The following is a 21,393-nucleotide window of genomic DNA, read 5'->3' as shown; positions in this document are numbered from 1 at the left end:
TCGTCTCCCTTTTACTTCATTCTTCCCTCCTTTTCTTTTTGATATGAACTTTGTAAATAAATAGAAATAATTTATGTTTAAACTTTCTGTAAAACGCATCTAAAGAATGCAACTTTTTTTTTACTTATAAAACAAGGACATTACACACACACAGTCATGAAGCTGAACTTTTTCTATGTATTTATTAATTGCATTTCTTTATTTGTGAATTAACTGTATATTTTTAGGTATTAAGTATGATGCTGAAAAAGAAGAAAAGTCTTTGCAAGATATTAAACAGAAAGAGCTATCCCGAATTGAGGAAGCCCTTCAAAAAGCAGCAGAGAAAGGTACAATAAGTTTATGCTTCAGGTAAACTTAGATATACCTACATTTTAGATATATTCAATGCACTGTAAATAGGAAGCTTTCATAAACCTTCATACTGTAGTTTCAAAGAAAGAATCTTCTTTTAAAATCATATCTCAAAATATTGACTATAAATATTTTAAAGACTCAAATTTTTCTGTGATTGTTTTGTCTCTCTGCTTAGGTATTTCTCTTTGGTCTGTCTGAAAAGGTATGACAAATGTTGGGTTAGAAAAAACGGAAATATTTAGATATAATAAGATTTATTTTCTTAGCTTAAGGTGCTGACATCTAATTGAATGCAATAAGAAATCTGTCTTTAAAATAAATTGCTCATTAATATTTTTTTTATCAATTATTCTAATTCTTTTTGCCTCAAGGGTTTTCTCTTATACAGCATTAATTGATTCTTTTACACAAAATTACTAAAATACTTAAAATATACAGGCAGTCTTAGTGGAAGAAATCAAAATGTCTGAAAAATTTTTCCCTTTTTTATACTTAAACATATTTTATATTTGTGCTAACTTAAGACTCTGTATTTTAATGGAAGTTTTCTTTATTTCTATCACTTTTATGTGCCAGATAAGGCAAGGTGGGAATGGTTTTGTTTTATGACAATTCAGTGTGATTATTTTTATTCACTTTTAGTTAATTAGTATATGTGGAAATAGTGTTATAAAAAATGAGGAGAAAGACTTGAAGAGCACTAGGATTTTTTTTCTTGATAATGTTCAGATTAAATATATTTTCTGGATACATTTGTATTCATTAATAGGTAAATCGACATATACTTAGAAATACTGATACAACAATTTATAATTTTTTTTTTTTTATCATCCTCACCCAAGGACATTTTTCCATTCTTTGTACAGATAGAGTGGGAGGGAGAGAGAGGAACAGAGAGAGAGAGAAACATCGATGCGAAAGGGACACATCGAGTGGTCGCCACCCGCACAACCAACCAGGGCCGGGGACAAACTGCAACCGAGGTACATGCCCTTAGCGGGAACCAAACCCGGGTCTCTCCGGACCGCAGGCCGATGCTCTAACCGCTGAGCCAAACCGGCCAGGGCCAACAATTTATAGTTTATATTATAGAGAAAATAAATATATTTTCTCCTTTGAGAAAGAAACAATGAAGTCCTCTTTTTGGATGCAAAGAAGAGATTGCTTTAAAAATATTTTAGTGTTTCTAGTGACCTGTAAGAAAAAGCATAGTATAGTAGTCCCTCATATTTTGGTAGACAGCTTCATTGATAAAATGATACCTGCTACACATTTTATATTGAATGCCTATGAGATTTTTACTCCTGTGCTTTCAATGCTTAGGAAACATTTATGTTTGGGTCTGGCAGAGAGGCTATTAAGGGTGATTTGATATTACTATGGGGGGTGAACATATATAATACTAAGTTTGATAGATATTGTTTTTCCTTCATTGTCAAGAAATACATTTAATTATCTTGACTGCATGTAAATATTTTTTTCTAGTTTGTATGAATATGGTTCACATCTTCTTTTATTTATTTATTTATTTTTTATCCTCACCTGAGGACATTTCTCCATTTTTTGTTCAGATAGAGTGGGAGGGAGAGCCAGGAGTAGAGAGGGAGGGGGGGGTAGAGAGAGAGAGAAAGAAACATGGACATGAAAGGGACGCATCAAGTGGCTGCCTCCTGCACGACCCCAACCAGGGCCAGGGACAAATAGCAACTGAGGTATGTGCCCTTGACCGGAATCGAACCCGCAACTCATTGATCTATAGGCTGACGCTCTAACTGCTGAGCCAAACCGGCCAGGGCACATCTTCTTTATATAATACTGTTCATCAGAATGACAAAAACAATGTTGGCCCTTGAGATGCTTTGCATTTCATCATTTAAAATTATTATTATTATTACCATTTTTGTTAATCCTCACCCGAGGATATTTTTCCATTGATTTTTAGATAGAATGGAAAGGAGGAAGGGAGAGAGAGAGAGGAAGAGAGAGAGAGAGAGAGAGAGAAACACTGATGTGAGAGAGGCATCAATTGGTTGCCTCCCACACAATCCTGACCTGGGCCTGGGATTGAACCTGCAACCCAGGTACATACCCTTGACTGGGAATCAAACCCGAGACCCTTGGTCTGAGGGCCAACGCTTTAACCACTGAGCAACCGCCCAGGGCTGCATTTCACCATTAATTGTTATTATTTTATTTATTTAACATATTTTATTTTTCCAATTACTTCTTGATTTTGAAAGCACAAATCGCCATCACACATATATAGAGACTCAAGTGAGAAGAGGAAGCGATTCAGTTTTAAACAGCAGATGATAAAAATGAAAGCAAAATATTCATGCTGATCTGCTCCAAAAAAGTATTTTTTTTTTTAATTCTCACCCGAGGACATTTTTTCCACATTTTGTTCAGATAGAGTGGGAGGGAGAGAGAGAAACATCGACGTGAAAGGGACACATTGAGTGGTTGCCACCCGCATGACCCAATCCCCGCACGACCCAATCAGGGCCAGGGACAAACTGCAACCGAGGTACGTGCCCTTAGAGGGAACCGAACCCGGGTCTCTCTGGACTGCAGGTCAGCGCTCTAACCGCTGAGCCAAACCGGCCAGGGCTAAAAAAGTATTTTATTTAATTTGTTTCATTTGGTAAAATAGAATGCTGTCCACTGGCATGTGGGAAAAAAGAAAATTAAAATATGACTGAATTTATTTCTAGAGAATTTGTGTAATTGTGAAAATAAACTTCTTGATTTTTTTTTCTTTTATTTCATTGTAGTGAGTTTATTTGCCCTGAAAGGCTGTTATAAAGGAAAGGAAAATATTTCATTTCTAGTGAGCCCAAAAGATTCTCAAATGCTGTAGATTCTGTATTTAAATTGTTAAATTTGTAAATGTTTTTTCTATTTGCTTAGTCTTTTATGTAAATTTGCACTTAACTTTTCTCATATACTTTGAAATCTGTCATATGACAATCACTATTTCTAATTGCTCAAACCCATCTATTGGTTCCTCCCCTGTTCCCTTTTTTTTCATGGAGATTTTCAGTTGAACTAGTTGTTTTTTTAAGTCTTGCTACACAGTTGTCATTCTGGGACTGGACTTCATCACTCTTCTGTGTTTAATTCATTGTTTCCTGGGTTTCTTGCCTTTTGTTCTTCTGTTACTTTGTTCATTTTGTTGGATCATATCTGATAACTTTTAAGAAAGGAAGCACTGAATCCTTTCAAGTCTGAAAGTCTTTGTATTTTACTTTTCCACTTGATTGATTTGGCAGGAGATAGAATCCTAGGTTTAAAATTAGAATTTTGAAGGCAGTACCTTTTAGCTTACCAGATACTTTTGAGAAGTCTGATGCTAATCTGCTTGACACATTGTTGGAAACACAAAAATTAGAAAATCTCTGGATCCTACTGTCCACAAACTTACATTTTAGCTGGGAAAGTAAGACGTGCATAATAATCAATAGGAGAAAGTGTTGGGTCCCATCAAAAAATAGAGATAGAGTGTTAAGGGAGTTCAGAATGGACATATGTTTAGCCAAAGAGATCAGGACAGACACTGAAGGTATATATTTCAGCTGGGTCTAAAGGATGTGTATGCAGAAAGGAGAGAGGGCATTCTAGAGGGGACAGTGATGGTGGAAAAGTGTAGAGCATGTACAGGAACAGCTAAGAATTTTGGATTTTGATAGAGTGTAGTTACAGGTAAATTAGAAAGCTATGTTTAGGTAAATTTTAAGATAATTTGAATGCTATGATGATGATAATGACAATGATAGCAGCTAACATTTATTGAGCATTTACTGTTTGCCAGTCACTCTTCAAAATGCTTTATAGGAATTTATTAATAGTTATAACTATGTTATAAAAGCTGCAATCCCATTTAATATTTGAAAAAGCTGAAAGTTAAATAACTTGTTCTGTGTCACACAGCTAGAAAATGATAGAGGTAGAATTTGAATCTAGTCTAGCTTTAGCTCCTATATGTTTATCTGTGAATAATGGACATTCATTCTAGCTGGTGGGAGAGTCAGTAACTTTTCCCTTTTTCTTTCTTTAAAAATCCAGGAAGTGACATGATTAGAGCTGTTTTAGGAAGGTTAAATTTGCTGTGTCTAGGCTGGATTTAGGGAGGGAAATAAAAAATGGTACTATGTAGCCATCATAATCAGAATGGATAAAAGGATTCAGACAGTATATCTGAAGGGAACAGATCAGACTAAGGTGAGTTACTTTCAGCTGACTCTAAAAGTAGTCTAAATGTGAAAATAATATTTCATTCTGATTGGACAAAGTGGTAGTCAAAAGGAAACTAAAATAACACATTTGAAAATTTGTCAAATAATTTAATGAGACGTTAGCTATAATTGATATTTGTCTGCCTTGCTTAATTTGAAATTATTGTTATAATTTTAATTAAGAATTTTTGTTTTAATATTAGGGAAATAGTTTGTATGTTGAAATAATTAAAATGTCATCGATTATTATCTTAGAAATAATAGTTTTGGTGTCACTGAATTTTACTTGTCTTCTAATTCTTTGAATTAAGTTTAGACATATTTTACATGTGAAATTAAAGGTGTCTTAAATGCTTTGCATTTTGGTTATTGCTGCCATGCGGATGCAGGCACACATTCAGGGGAGTTCATATATGGCTTGGAAAACTTTGTCTACAAGGACATCAAGCCTGGTGGGTATGCATGGTTAATTATATTCAGCTATATAAAAATTATATTCTTATCCATGCGTGTGCTTTTAGTGGAGTCCATTTGATGATGTGCCATCCTTATAGAAAATATGGAAATGTAATTCATGTTTTTTCCCTTTACCATCATTTTTTCCCCTACCTTCTGCAGTCATGCTGAATGTTCATGGGGTAAAACAAACACAATCCACTGCTCTTGTGAAGCTTACAGTTTGTTGTATAGATAACTTTTTATAAAATTTTTTTCTAACTCTTTTAATTGAAGTATATTGACATACAACATTCTGTTATTTTCATGTGTACAACATAATGATTCAACATTTGCATACACTGCAAAGTTATCACCACAATAAGTCCAGCAACTATCAATCAGTTACATTATGAAGTTACAAAAATTTCATTTTTCTTATGAAGAGAACTTTTAAGGTTTACTTTCTTAGCAACTTTTAAATTTGCTATATAGCATTATTAACTGTAGTCACCATGCTATACATTACATCCTCATGACTTATTTATTTTATATCTGGAACTTTGTACCTCTTGATCCCCCTCACCCATTTCATCCCCAAGCTCCCCTTCCCTGTGGCAACCACCAATATGTTCTCTCTATGAGGTTTTTGTTCTTTCATTTTTGTAAGATTCTACATATAAGTGAAATCATATTGTATTTGTCTTTCTCTGTCTGAATTTTTTCACTTAGCCAAATACCCTCAAGATCCATTCATGTTGTTGCAAATGGCAAGATTTCATTTTTTTTTTTTGGCTAAATAGTATCCTATTGTGTATATATACTTCATCTTTTCTATTCATTCATCTAGGACATCCAGGACATTCTTTCTGTTCATCCAGGATATTTTGTATCCATTCATCTTGGACATTTAGGTTGTTCCTATATCTTGGCTATTGTAAATAATGCAGTGACCATAGGGTGCACATCTCTTTAAATTTAGTGGTTTTTTTTTTTTTTCAGGTAAATATCCAGAAGTAGAATTGCTGAGTCTTTTTTTTTTTTTTTTAACATTTCAATTTAAAGCACTCACTGTTTATTAACTGACCAGATGATAAAAATAACCATGATAGAAACCTTAATTCATTCTCCTAATAAGCCTGTTGATCTGGTCTTCCCTGTTACCAGCATCTCTACCTTCTACAAAATGGGTGGTCTTTTTCTTCATTCCACCGTGTGGAGAAGATAATTTGAAGGGCCACAGGAAGTCGTTAGCTTCTTTGAAGCGTTTTCCAACAGTATAAATCTCATCAATCAGATCCTCCATGCAGATGATGCCATATTTACCAAGAGATCGAGCAATCAATGTGTTATCTGTCAGGGAAATTTGTACTTTGTTGATTTTGCCATAACCACGCTTGTAGATCAATTCATTTACTGACTTCAGATTTGGGTACCCCCATGCAATATATGGTTGCACAATCCTCAGCATGTTAACCGAAGCCTTGTTGAGCTTAACAAAGGTGCCGTTGAAGATCTGGTAAAGGCGAAGGCTCTGTAGCACCTTTTGGACCTTTGGGCTCACACCATTGATACCTCTGATCCTGATGACAAATGCCAATTTGGGTTCTGCAGGTACATAGAAGTTGCCAGCTTTTCTTGCCATCCTAGCCATTCGAATCTCAGTTCTGTACATCTGCCTGTATTCCTTGTGATAGTGCTTAGCTTTTTCATAGATGAGCTTCCTCCTCGCCTTTCGAAGCATCTTTTCGGCAAACTTCTTTCTCAGATGCTTGATCTTCAGCTCTGAGAAATTCCTTCACTTTTTCTTAAGAGTTTCTGGCACAGCAGGGACCTTCTTCTCTTCTGCACCCTCCATGGTTCCAGTCGGAAAACAGCAAATTGCTGAGTCTTATGGTAGTTCTGTTCTTATGTTTTCAAGGAACCTTAATATTGTTTTCCACAGTGGCTGCACCAATTTACATTCCCACCAACTGTGCATGAGGGTTCCCTTTTTTCCACACCTTTGCCAACACTTGTTATTTCTTGTCCTTTTGATAATAGCCTTTTTTTTTTTTATCCTCACCAGAGAACATTTTTTTGCATTTATCTTCAGAGAAAGCAAGAGGGAGAGAGGGGTGAAGAGAGACAGAGAAACATCGATGTGAAAGAAACATATCGAGTGGTTGCCATCCACACTGACCCCAACCAGGGCCGGGGACAAACTGCAACCGAGGTATGTGCCCTTAGCGGGAACCGAACCTGGGACTCTCCAGTCTGTGGGCTGACGCTCCAACCACTGAGCCAAACTGGCCAGGGCGATAATAGCCATTTTGACAGGTGTGAGATGATACCTTGTGGTTTTACTTTGCATTTTCTTGTTGATTAGTGATGTTGAACATTTTTGCATATGCTTGTGGGCCATCTGTATGTCTTTTTTGGAAACATGCCTTTTCAGATTTTCTGTCCATTTCTTAAATTGAATTGCTTATTTCTTTGTTATTGAGCTGTATGAGTTCTTTATATATTTTGAATATTAACCCTTTATCATATATATATGATTTGCAAGTATCTTCTCCCATTTAGTAGGTTGCCTTTTTATTTTGTTTGTTTTATTTTGTTTGTTTTATTTTGTTTCTTTCACTGTGTAGAAGCTTTTATTTTTATTTATTTATTTATTTTTATCCTCACCCGAGGACATTTTTCCATTTTTTGTACAGATAGAGTGGGAGGGAGAGAGAGGGAGAGAGAGAGAGAGAGAGAGAGAGAGAGAGAGAGAGAGAGAGAGAGAGAGAGAGAAACATCGACGTGAAAGGGACACATCGAGTGGCTGCCACCCACACAACCAACCAGGGCCGGGGACAAACTGCAACCAAGGTACATGCCCTTAGCGGGAACCGAACCCGGGTCTCTCTAGACCGCAGGCCAACGCTCCAACCGCTGGCCAGGGCTGTAGAAGCTTTTAAATTTGATATAGTCCCATTTGCTTATTTTTGCTTTTGCTGCCATTGCCTTTGGAATCAGATTTCAAAAAAAATTGCCAAGAGCGATGTCAAGGAGCTTAACACCTACATTTTCATCTATATGTTTTATGGTTTCTGTCTTACATTTAAGTCAATCCATTTTGAGATAATTTTTATATACAGTGTAAGATAGTGGTCTAGTTTCATTTTTTTTGCATGTGGCTGTCCAATTTTTCTGGCAAAATTTATTGATGAGACTGTTTTTCCCCCATTGTATATTCTTGCCTTTTTCGTCATAAATTAATTGACCATGTGCATGTGGGTTTACTTTTGGGCTCTCTGTTCCATTGATCTATATGTCTTTTTGCCAATATTATATATATATATATTATTATAGCTTTGTAATATAGTTTTAAATCAGGGAGCATGAGGCTTTCAGTTTTGTTTTTCTTTCTCAAGATTGCTTTGACTATTTGGGATCATTTTAGCTTTCATAAAAATTTTAGTATTGTTTGTTCTATTTCTAAAGATACCTTTGGAATTTTGATAGGGATTGCATGAAATTTTTACATTTCTTTGGGTAATATGAACAGTTTATAAGACTAATTTTTCCAATCCATGAACATGGAATATCTTTTCATTATTTGTGTCTTCTTCAGTTTCTTTTATCAGTGTCTTATAATTTTCAGTGTACAGGTCTTTCACCTCCTTGATTAAATTTTATTCCTAAGTATTCTTTTTTATTTAATCCTCACCCGAGGACATTTTTACATTTATCTTCAGATAAAGCGGAAAGGAGAGAGGGAGGAGGAGAGAGAGAGAAGCATCAATGTGAGAAACATCGAGGGGCTGCCACCCACACAACCCTAACCAGGGCCGAGGACAAACTGCAACTAAGGTATGTGCCCTTAGCGGGAGCCAAACCTGGGACTCTCCAGTTTGCGGGCCGATGCTCTAACCACTGAGCCAAACCAGCCAGGGCATTCCCAGGTATTCTTTGATGCAATTATAAATGAGATTGCTTTCTTAATTCTCTTTCTGGTAGTTCATTGTTAGTGTATAAAACCACAATAGATTTTTGCATATTGATTTTGTATCCTGTGTATCCTGCAGCTTTACTGAATTTGTTTATTACTTCTAACAGTTCTTTTGTTGGAGTCTTTAGGTGTTTTCTGTATATAAAAACATATTGGCAATTAGTGAGTTTTACTTAAAATTTTTTTTTAAAGTTTATGTTATTTTGTTTTATTGAATTTATTGAGATGACATTAGTTAATAAAATTATTTAGGTTTCAGTTTGTACAATTCTATAATACATCAACTGTATATTGTATTGTGTGTTCACCACCCCAAGTCAAGTCTCTTTCCGTCATCCTTTATCCCCCTTATGCCTTCTTCTACACTCCCTGCAGCCCCCTTCACTCCTGGTAGTCACCATTCTTCGTTTGTGTACACCTATGAGTTTTCTTTTGTTTTGTTTTGCTTAATCCCTTCACCTTTTTCACCCAGCTTTGCAACGCCCCTCCCTTCTGACAGCTGTCAGTCTGTTCTCTATTAGTCTGTTTCTATTTTGTTAGTTTATTTTGTTCATTAGATTCTCTCTTTTCAATATGGATGCCTTTTATTTCCTTTTCATGCCTACTTGTTCTGGCTAGGACTTCCAATACTTGTTGAATAAGAGTGGTGAAAGTGGGCATCTTTGTCTTAAGGGAAAAGCTTTCAGTTTTTCATCATTGAGTGTGATGTCAGCTGTGGGTTTGGCCTTTATTATGTTGACGTATGTTCTGTCTATACCCAGTTTATTGAGGGTTTTTAAAAACAATTTTTTTAAATCATAAACAGATGTGGAATTTTGTCAAATGGTTTTTCTGCATCTTTTGAAATGATCATATGGCATTCTTCATTTTGTTAATGTGATGTAAGACGTCGATTGACTTGTGGGTGTTGAATCATGCTTTCATGCTTATATAAATCCCACTCAGTAATGGTATATTATCCTTTTAATGTATTGCTGAATTTGGTTTGTTAATATTTTGTTGAGGATTTTTGCATCTATGTTCATCAGGGGTATTGGCCTGTAATTTTCTTTTCTTTTTGTGGTGTCTTTGTCTGATTTTGATGTCAGGGTAATGCTGGCTTTATAAAATAAGTTTGGGAGCATACCCTCTTTTTAAATTTTTGTAGTTCAAGCATGATAAGTATTAAATCTTCTTTGAATATTTCATAGAATTCACCAGTGAAGCTGTCTGGTCCCGGACTTCTATTTGTTAGGAGTTTAAAAAAAATTTTTTTTATTACTGATTCAATTTCTATACTAGTAATTGGTCTATTCAGATTTTCTATTTCTTCATGATTTAGCCTTGGAAGATTGTATATTTTAGAATGGAGATACTTGTGGCTCATTGTCCAATTTTGTTGGTTATAACTGGACCACCTTTCTGTAGTTTCCCATGGGCAGGGTTATCTAATCCTACTGGGAATAACCTGCCTCCAAGATACAGATGCATTCCAGTGGTTCATTTAAATATATAACAAAATCATTGGACAGCATTGTTAAAAAAACTAACAGACAGGTTGCTATAAAGGACACCTTAATTGGTTCAGAGTTTCCTGATTTTTCAAGACAGGTACATTAGCCTTGGTAAAAAACTAGACCTGGAATACTGATGATTTTAAAATGAGAATAATTTTGTTGATATCTTCATTCAGTTGGCTAGAACTTAATGTGTACTTTATGATCCTTTCATTTTTTAAAAATAAATATTCCTTATTATTTGATGTCATTTTTAAAATTCCAGAACAATGGTTTTGAAAAAGTCAAAACTATTTTCATAATAATACTGAGGAATTCTTTGATTTTTTACTGTGTTGATTTTGGTGCTGATGGTGTGGAGGGAATGTGGAATAAAATTGCCGGCTGCCTTAACATGATTCAAGGCAGTGGCACCAAACAGTAGTCGTAGCTGTTGTATTGTTGATTCCCATGCACTCACAGTAAAGAACAAAATAAAACTAAACAAAAAACACCAATTTTACTTATGAGTGCCTTTAATGAAATAGGAAAGTTTTAATAAACTTCAGCTTTTTAATATTTCATGTGACAAAAGAAGTATGTATAAAGCACTTATACACACCAAAGCAGGATAATTGTCTCAAGGAAAAGTACTTGTGAAGTTGTTTGTATTGCCAGCTGAAATAATTGCTTTTTTCAAGGAAAATCATTTTGTTTGGAAGAATGACTGACAGACTACTCAGATTTGAGTGTTTGGTAGATACTTCAGTAAAACAAGTTCAGGGAAAACAACTGACGATGTTTGTTGCCATGATAAGATTTGAGCTTTTGAACGAACAATCATTGGAATTAGTGGGAAACTCGTATTTGCCACCTTGAGCTTGACAGCTCCCTAGTACTTAAAGACTTTTCTGATGAGATTGCTAGTGATATTAACAAATGTGATTTTTGATATTAAATAAATTACTCAACATTTGGGAGATTTGTATAGTTCAATGAAGTAATATTTCCATATTACTGATGCATGATACAAAATCAGGTATGTGTAAATGTCTATTAATATTGCAAAGTAGACCAATTGATTTTAATTTGGACAAAAAAATTTATTGATAGAGTTTCAGATTCTAAAATGAAACTAACCTTTAAGAAACTGCCACATGTTGAGTTTGGGTATAGTATTTATAATTACATGAAAGGGCCATGAAAAGAAAGATGTTTCTCCCTTTTACTATTATATATCTGTAGTTTGATCAGATTTCATCATATGCTTTAACCTAAACAACATATTTCACCAGATCAAAGGCAGAAGCATATATGCAGATCCAGCTGTCTTCTACTAAGCCAGACATTAAAGATATTTTTTTGTTGTTGTTAATTCTTACCTGAGGATATTTGTCCATTGATTATTATTTTTAGATAGAGTGGAAGGAAGGGAGGGAGAGAGAGAAACATCAACGTGAGAGACAAACTGATTGGTTGACTCCTGCATGACCCCAACCAGGGCTGGGGATTGAACCTGCAACCCAGGTATGTGCCCTTGACCAGGAATCGAACCCACAACCCTTTGTCTGCAGGCTGACTCTCTAACTGCTGAGTCAAAATGGCCAGGGCTAAAGAGATTTGTATGAAATGTAAAATCATGTCATTTTTCTCAAACAACTTTTTGTTTGGCAAATATAGTTATTTTTCATAAATATGTTACCCATACTATCATGTAATGGTTTTTTAAAATGAGGTAATACATATTTTAAACATTTCTGTTTTGATTTCCAATAAGGAAATATCAATAGTTGTAATCCACACCAATAAAAGAGATCTTTAAGGCTCTCAAATTTAATGTTTGTTAAAAGGGCTCTGAAACCAAAATATTTGAGACCTGCTTTATAGAGTGAGTGAGAATCATACATTTATTATTCATCAGATTAAATAGGATCTTTCTCTAAAGAACTGTGTAGCACTCAGGTTTTGAAACTACTTGGAGAGGTTTACACCTGGTACATTTAACATTGACATCAAAGGTGAAACATGGTGCTAGAAAAGATGTGAAGTCAGAAACATAAAAAGGAGCTCAGGTGAGAAGAACAAGTTAAGGGAGAATCTAAACCCAGTCAGCTGGACCTCTATCTCTGAAAGCTGTTCTTGCCAAGTGGGATGATTTTCAGGGCTACTCTGGCTTGCTTTCTTGCTTCTTTTCAAATAATATTTCTTTGAGAACTCAGTCTTTTTCTAAATGTTTTATTTATGAATGAAAAAGATTTAGGCAACATTACTAAGGCAAGAAATACTGGTAATAGCAAAGTTCAGATTCTGTTATATATTTATTAAATGTTTTCTTCTTAAAACTTTGGGTTTTATTCTTGTAATCCAGAATTTGGTTCTTAGTTTTTGTAATGGAAGGGCAGTTTGCTTTAAACAAATTTAAAATTTCATGTTTATTCTTTAAAATATATATAATAGTAAGAGGGCTTATACATTTTGTTATAATGTTCAGATGTGCATTTTTTGATTCATTTGAACATTTGTATGCTCTGTGCCCAGATATTAGGATAATTCCTATCCTATGAAGCCTTGCAAGACAGTTATGGAAACATTTCAAATACAGTGTAATCACTAATTAATGGAAATCTGGTGCAGGGGGTAGATGGCTTGGGGCTGCTTGCATAGGCAGTAGTGCTGGACCTGCGATTTGGAAGCCTCTTGGGGGTTTCCCTAATGAAGAAGTTCAGGTAGGGCACAGGAATAATACATGTAAGAGGCATTAGGCATTAGCAAGTTTTGTCTTGTCTTGGAAAATACAAATAGCATTTCTGAAGTATCCAGTACATGAGTGAGTGGTAGGAGATAGAACAGGACAAGGGAGATGGTGTCAGGTCTTGAAAGGAACTTTGTGTCATGCAAACACTTTCTATTTTATTTGGAAGGCTGCAAAGAGCCGTTAAAAGAATTTCGAGCAGGGGTTTAGCAAGCTGTGAACAGTGTTTTAGAAGTAACAGTTTGGTAGTGGTATAGAAGGACATTTAGTAGGAGTAGAGTGGAAACTAGAGGCAGGGGAGACCATACAGAGACTACCTCAAGAGTACAGACTAGAGTTGATGTCTAGTTGAATGTAAATTATAATTTGCCTAAGATAGGTGTTGGGTAATGCCATAAAGTGAGGCAGTGCCAAATAAAAGAGGATTAGATTTTAAAGAAAATATTAAGCCAGTTTCAATGTACAGTTCAATGTACATTTTATTTTATGCCCTTTTTGTATTTATATTCTTAAGTAATTAAAAGTTTTTTCTTGTGAGGTATATCATCCAGAGGAAGTCATTGTCGGCAACCTACCCATTCATTATATTTGTGTTCTTTTGTCCCTACCACTCGTTTATCAAAAACTTTATCTGAAAGTTTTATATTCTGTCATTTTTACATTTCCAATATTTTAGTAACATTGAAATTAAAATTAAACTTTGTGTTGTGAAAGTCATAAATATTATAAAGGGCATTGTGCATGGATATTTTACCCAATTTTTGTATAATTCTACCTGCCAAGTTATTTTCTAGATTAAAGAAGGTTAATCTTAGACTAAGGAAGGTTTGTGAATTTCTGTCTATACTGAAATAATAGGTCAGTTTAGAATCATATAAGGTGAATTGTAGCAAAATTTGATGTCAGGAAGAATTCTCTTGTTTTCTTTTCTTTTCTGTCCTCTAGTCTGCTAACTTGAATTTTATCCTTTTCTCACTAAAATGCTTCCACTGAGAAGGACGTAAGCGTAAAAAGCACAAAAAACATTTTAAGAAACGTTTTAAAGGTCTTGATCGCTCAAAAGGTAGGTAAAAGTAGTTTTTATGCCATGTGTTATTTATACACATTGCCACTTAATTTCTGTCTTCAAAGGTAAAATAAATGTTAGATTATAATGTAACTTCAAAAATAAGTTTTAAGTTGGAAATGCATAATAAAAATAAACCTAAAATAAAACAAGGACACTAGAAAAGCCTGTAATTTCCATTGACTAATGCCTTAGCTATCCTTTGGTCATTGATTATGAGGTTTGTGAGAATTTCAGCTTCTGAGCTTGTATTTTTTTTTTATTTTTATAGATAAACCAAAAGAAGCCAAAAAGGATACATTTTTGGAAAAATTGGCAACTCAAGTAATTAAAAATGTACAAGTGAAAATCACAGATATTCACATTAAATATGAAGATGATGTAAGTAATTTTAGGTTCCTTGGTTTAGGTTAATAATTAAATGTGTATTTATATTGCTGTTTATATGTCTATATATGGATTATTTGTACCCAGTTTTAAATCCAAGATTGATTTTTTTTCTGATGAGCACACTACCATTTCTCCTTTCCTGTGTTAGGCTTTTTTTTTTTTTTTTTTTTTATGGGACACTTATGAGTGTAAGTATGTCATAAAACCACACTATGTCCCTTTCTAAAGCTAATTTATGAGGTTTTCTCATTGTTTTCTGTATTTATTTTGAATTTTGTTCAATGCCTTAAGACTTATATAACTTTCAGGAACTAATTTTCTTTTTAGCTGATAAAAATTATTATAAGAGGTGATGAAATATCAATTATAATGGTAGTTCGTCCAGAGGGGACTAAAACCAGGTCACTTGACTGCTAGTCCCATTCTCTTTACGTTCCATCAAGTTAGATTGAACACCCACAACTACTCGTGTGCATTGCAACAATATATTTAAAACCAAACTTCACTTATAACCAAGAGTTTAATACTAGTTGATTAAATACTGTTTTCATTAATTGATTTTATTAATTTTAGTTTAAAAAGTAACAAATATTATTGGTATGTTTTAAAGTTTGAAACATGTAAGAAACCTTGAATTTTTTCATTTACCTAAGAAATTGGAAATGTTATTCTATTTCTTCTAAAATTGAGTTTGCATTCGTTTTTGTTTTTAATTTGCTTTAAGTTTGGATTGAATTAAAGCAATACTGACATATATATATAAAATTTATTTCCATTTTCTGATATGATTCTTATGTAACTCAGTGTTTAGTAAGACACATGTAGTTTTTCTTTTTTTAATTTTTCAATGTATATCATCTCTAACTTATACTGACTTTATCTTTTGCTTTTATGTAGCAATTAAAATGAATTCAAATAGATGTTTAAAAAACCTAACCACTCACTAGTGTCCTTGTTTAAAACAAACTTAGGAAAATAAAATCTAATTAACACATTATGGAAGTGAGAGAATTATTCTTAAAACGAATGGCATATTAATGAATGAAAATCGCAGTTGGAACTTAAACTAAGCTTTTCCACTGAGCAAATGCAATTAGGGAAGTACATTATTTTTTAATGAAAAGAATACAGAGATGCACAGGAGTGGGATGAATAACATCATTTATGTTTTAAATTGATGTCAGTAACAAAATACATTGAAATAATCTAAAAGGAAAAGAATTTAGAAATGCAAAGGAATTTTCATTGTAGCATTCATCTTTCAATGTGATAACCTTAATTATTGTGTCTAGGATAACGAAAACTACAGTAAGAAGTAGTGGTAAGGAAAGTATAATGATCACAGAAATGCTCATTGGATGATCATAGTTTGAGGAGTTGTGTTTTATTAAAGTTCCTTCTGATTAGCTCTAAGTTATTTTCAGCTTGTTATCTGTAGGTAAAAAAAAGATGAGTGTGGGAATAAAGGAAAATATGTTGCCATAACCACAATTATCTCTGATACTAAAAACACAGCTGAAAAAGCTGTTTGTACTTAATCAGCTCTACCAGATCATGCATATTTGTTTTTAAAAAATTTTTTATAATTTATATCTCTGTTTTAATTTTTACTTATTTATTTAATTAATTTATTTTTTGCATTTATCTTCAGATAGAGTGGGAGGGAGAGAGGGAGGAAGGGAGAGAGAGACACATCGAGTGGTTGCCATCCGCACAACTGAACCCAGGCCTCTCTGGTCTGCAGACCGACATTCTAACCACTGAGCCAGACTGGCCAGGGCAGCATATTTCTTATTTGAGAAGGGTTTATATGACTGAACTCTGGAATTACTATTGTATGATTTAGAACATTATGTTTTTTTCTCCGCTTTCTAGTTGCCCTAGTTTCTGTCACAACCAAAAAACTATGACATCTTTAAGATGTCTAAAATAGTGACACTACACAGTGTGGTACAGTTTAAGTATTGTGTGTAAATTTAACTTAGGTATTGAAGATCAGAACTAGAACAGACGTTTCACATTGGCAAAGTTGGGGTTAAGAGACTAGGGAAATTAAATATTAAGAATCTTGAGTTTCCCTGGCCGTTTTGGCTCAGCAGTTAGAGTGTCAGCCTGCAGACCAATGAGTCGCGGGTTCAATTCCAGTCGAGGGCACTTGGTTGCGGTTCATTTCTGGCCCTGGTTGCGGTTCATTTCTGGCCCTGGTTGGGTCATGTGGGAGGCAACCAGTAGGTGTGGCTCTGTCACACTGATGTTTCTCTCTGTCTCTCTCTCCTGCTCTATCTGATGATAAATGGAAAAATATCCTCAGATGAGAAACAAAAACCAAAACAACAAAGTAACAAAAAAAAAAATTAAAGAATCTTGGGTATTTCTTAACAAAGGAAATTTCTGAAATGTCAAGGAAATTAAAGCTGAAAGAAATAGTACCCATTTCTAAGTGTGACAATCTTAACTGTTTCAAAAATAATTTAGTGACAGTATTTTATCTGTGACATTTTATTTTATTTATTTGTGAGGAGCATCTTTAATGTTATACATAAAGAGACTCTGTAGACAAGAGTCTGTTTAGTTGTAGTTAGTGGTCTTCTAGCAAGAAGAGATTCACTGGGAAAGTATATGAGTGTCATGCTTACAAAATATGGATAATCCCAGTCATGTTATTGGTTTCTTTCTCTTTCTTTTCCACAAATCCATTTGGTTTGTGTGACTTATTTGTAAACTAATTGCCCTGTGTTGCCTATTGTAAAGAGTGGAGCATGGATTCACCCTCACTGTCACTATATTTTAATGTCAGCTTTTCTTCTTTGATAGGTTACTGATCCAAAGCGGCCTCTTTCATTTGGTGTCACACTGGGAGAACTTAGTCTGTTGGTAATGTTGGACTTACTTTAAATATTTGTGGAACCCATAAATATTCTTCCCGAGTCTTGGGGGAGAATTGCCTAAAGTCAGCTATTGCTACAAATAGCTATTTATTTTTATGTATAATCTTTCTACAGCTTTTCTAGAAGTTCACAATTTTTAATGATGCTATTATATTTTCTAATTATGATTTGCCTTTGAATTTAACAAATATGCAAATATCAGTATCATACATTCTGAAAGAATTAAAAGCTATCTCTTAAACATGTGGGAAAGTAGGGGAAGATAAATTTTTATAGAGTCATGTTCTCATTCTTGGTTAGGTAAATTGAATTTCTAAATATCTTATATGTGTTTATGTTTTTATAGGTATGTGTGTATCATACTGAGATATATTATAAGTAATTTATTATGATTAAGTATTTTATAATGCAGTTTGGTTTTTCTCTTAAAGGTCTTTAAGGATAGAGAGTGTATATATCCACATTAGACATTTTTTAAAAATTATTATGGAGAACTAAGTGGTAGGAAACATGTTTCAAAATTAAGGACAGTGCAGTCTTCCAAAACTCAACAGGGAAGAGTCAGGAAACCTGAACAGATCAATACTAACTAAGGAAATAGAAGCAATTATCAATAAACTCCCAGAAAACAAAAGTCCTAATTCTGGACGGTTTTACAGGGGAGTTTTACCAAACATTCAAAGAAGAACTAACACCTATTCTTAAACTATTCCAAAAATTCAAGAGGAAGACGTCTAAGCTCTTTTCATGAGGCCAGCATAATTCTAACTCCAAAACCAGATAAAGACGCTACAAAGAATGAAAATTACACGCCAGTATCCCTAAAAAACATAAATGGCAAAATGCTCAATAAATATTTACACAATGGAATACTACACAGCTGTAAGAAAGATAGAAAGCTCTCTTACTCTTTGAGTATTATGCTAAGTGAAATAAGCCAATCAGAGAAAGACAAGTATCACATGATCTCACTTATTTGTGGAATATAATGAACAGAATAAGCTGATGAACAAAAGAGATCCGGAGACATGGAAGTAGGAAACAGACTGACAAATCTCAGAGGGGAGGAGGTTTGAGGGATGGGAAGAAGACATAAACCAAAGAACTTATATGCATATATGTATAACCAATGCACTCAGACAACAACAGTGCAGTGAAGGTGGGGGAAGGGGCACTGGGAGGAGGGTGTCAATGGTGAAAGGAGGGACATCTCCTTAATAAAAAATTAATTAAAAAATATGTACCCTTAAAAGAAAATATAAAGTTAAGGACAGTGAACAGTAAATTATACTGGGTACATATGTGCCTTATGATTAGCTATATGGGTAGGGCCTTAGTAGAGAAAGAAGAGAAAAAAATACTGAAAGAGAAGTAGACTCCCAGAAAAACAGAAAAATGACATGTTTACATGTAGAGATATGCAATGAGTTGAAGACCAGAGCAGAAACATGAAACAAAAAGAACTAGATAAACAGGAGAGGGAGTCAGAAAGTTAGTGTTTAATATACTGTTTGTCTCTACATGTTTCCAAAAATGAATTTGATAATAGCTTTTGGTAAAGAATAATACCTTTAAAGAGACCAGAATCTGTGTTCTGAAAGGTAGAAATATATTTGTTCCAGAAATTTTAGATTAATATTAGTCATAAGTGAGCATAGTATTTAACACTGAGCTTCTAGCAGACCAAACAAAAAATACGAATTAGTCAAATACCTGCCATTGACTGATAACAGACAGGAATACTAGGTGCATAAAAATGATGCCTAAGTTTTTTAGTGTGTGATTTGTTTGTTTCATTCTCTGTATCTTTGTGCAGTATCTTTATACTGTTTTCTTTGTGTTACACTCTTTCCTTGATCTGCCTGGCAGTTCTGTTCAGGTTTTAATGCTTGTGTGAGATATTACCTTGTTTTCTTTCTCATTCCTTTTTTACCTTCTTCTTAGAGTTTATCATTCCTTCTATATGCTCCTCATTATATTTGATCAAAGCACCTGTAACTTATTATTGTACAAGTTATGTTGGTCTCCTGCTATCTATCTAACATTCATTCATTCACTGATGCAGTATAAAATAAAATAGCGTAGTAATGAAATATAGTACTTGTATTTTAGAGTTTTGGTGATGATTAAATGAGATAGTTTATGTGAAGCATTTGGCACATTGGCTGGCTCAGTGGTTCCCTGCTTCAACTACTACACTGATTATTATAACAACAGTAAACTTACCTCTTTTTTGTATCCATACCATTCCTTTCTTCTATCTTTCCAATTATAATTGAACTCTGTAATCTTCCCACCTCTGATCTGGATCCTGTCCTTTCCTATGTTCTCTAGAGCCTTTCACCCAGCATGTCTCCCCCACACCCTCCCTCCCTTTCCATCAATTTCCTTTTCTTTACTAAATCCTCAGCTCCTCTCCCTCTGTCCCTTCCTCCCTCCTTCCACCCCACTCCTGTTTGTAAGCACATTCAAGTGTCTTCTTTACAACAAAATTAAAAGTCTGTTTTTAACCTCTGTTCTACCCAAGTCCCATCAAACTACCTGCCTTCTCTTTCTTTTCTTTCTACCTTTGCTGTCTTTTTTTTCCCACCTCCTGCTGACTCTCTACCCACTGTGCTCTGACTCCACTACTCCACTGAAACTGTTCTTAACAAGTTTATCAGTAATGCCCTGGCTGCCAAATCAATTTAGTTTATTTCATTGCAGCATTTGGTATTGCTGACCATGCTGATTTTCTGAAAATATGGTCATACTATCATTTCCATATTCTGGTTTTCTTCCTACTTTGTAATAATTATTTATTTGATTAAAAAAATAATGTGGACCTTTTTCAATAGCTTATAGGCAAGCTCTCTATTTTATTCACACCCAATTCCTGCCATACTTTGGACATATAGTAGCTCAATAATTATTTTCTGGGCGAATTAACTAATTTAAATTAGAACCGCCACAATTCTATTTTTACTCGTTCCTTTGATGTTGTCATAAAGATATGTAAAAAAACAGATTGCTAACAGTAGCCGACATTAGCTATGCATATGTGTTTTCTTCCTGAGTTATTTTGTTATAGTTTACAAATGTTAGAGTATTATTTTGAGACATAATATACTTCATTTCACAGTTAATTCTTTTTTTCTTTTAGACTGCAAATGAACACTGGACTCCATGTGTATTAAATGAAACAGAAAAAATTATATACAAGGTATTAGATTAAACATTTCTTGATTTTCCTAGGTACAGACACTTAATGTATTTTCTTAAAGAAACCTTTATGGAGCAGGATGTGCCTTTGGAGTATGAGTTAAATGTCTAGGGTCTAGTTTTGGCACTGCTACTTACTATGTGACCTTCTAAAACCACTTACCTATTCTGAGGTTTAGGTTCTTCGCCTTCCATAAAGAAACTGGATAAAATTAACATATGCCAGATTCTATTTTATGGAGAATTAGGTAATTGAGATATTAGATTTGTACAAAAATATTCTCTGGTCAAATAAGATTACTGACTAAAGTATTAAGCTGTACATAGTTAAACAAGTATGTTTTATTTTGTTTTACACTACAGAACTTCATATTACTTTAAATACACTAGTAAACATTGTGAACATTCAAGAGGAATATTTAGTATGTAGCTTTCCCTACCTTTTGATTGTAGAATCCTCTCCCCTTACTCCTCCCTCAAAACAGTCATTCTTATCCACTGGAAAAATCATCTCTTTTTTAATTTAGCAGAACATGTACAGGGTCTGTTAAATACTAAATTCTCAATAAATATTTGATAATTGAATGAATTAATTCCCTTGGAAATAGTGTTCTT

At 34.1% G+C, this 21,393-nt stretch overlaps 1 protein-coding gene and 1 pseudogene across 6 annotated transcripts in view; one reads left to right on the top strand and one right to left on the bottom strand.

Annotated features, from left to right (window-relative positions):
• Nucleotides 1-21,393, top strand: part of VPS13C (vacuolar protein sorting 13 homolog C) — a 190,114-nt gene that overhangs the window by 19,572 nt on the left and 149,149 nt on the right. For all 6 annotated transcript variants that reach the window (XR_004956421.1, XR_004956420.1, XM_036240190.1 and 3 more), the window contains exons 5-8: nt 228-329; nt 14,571-14,680; nt 17,504-17,563; nt 20,720-20,779. Coding sequence is in view for 4 of the 6 variants with exons in the window: in XM_036240190.1 (XP_036096083.1) it covers nt 228-329; nt 14,571-14,680; nt 17,504-17,563; nt 20,720-20,779 (332 nt within the window). In the remaining 2 variants the exon portion in view is untranslated. The remainder of the gene's footprint in view (nt 1-227; nt 330-14,570; nt 14,681-17,503; nt 17,564-20,719; nt 20,780-21,393) is intronic.
• Nucleotides 6,145-6,885, bottom strand: LOC118615346 (annotated as a pseudogene).

Source organism: Molossus molossus, unplaced genomic scaffold, assembly GCF_014108415.1.
Source record: "Molossus molossus isolate mMolMol1 unplaced genomic scaffold, mMolMol1.p scaffold_m16_p_1, whole genome shotgun sequence".
Taxonomy (NCBI): domain Eukaryota; kingdom Metazoa; phylum Chordata; class Mammalia; order Chiroptera; family Molossidae; genus Molossus; species Molossus molossus.
The sequence above is the reverse complement of the archived record's forward strand: the minus strand, read 5'-3'. Positions and strand labels throughout refer to the sequence as shown.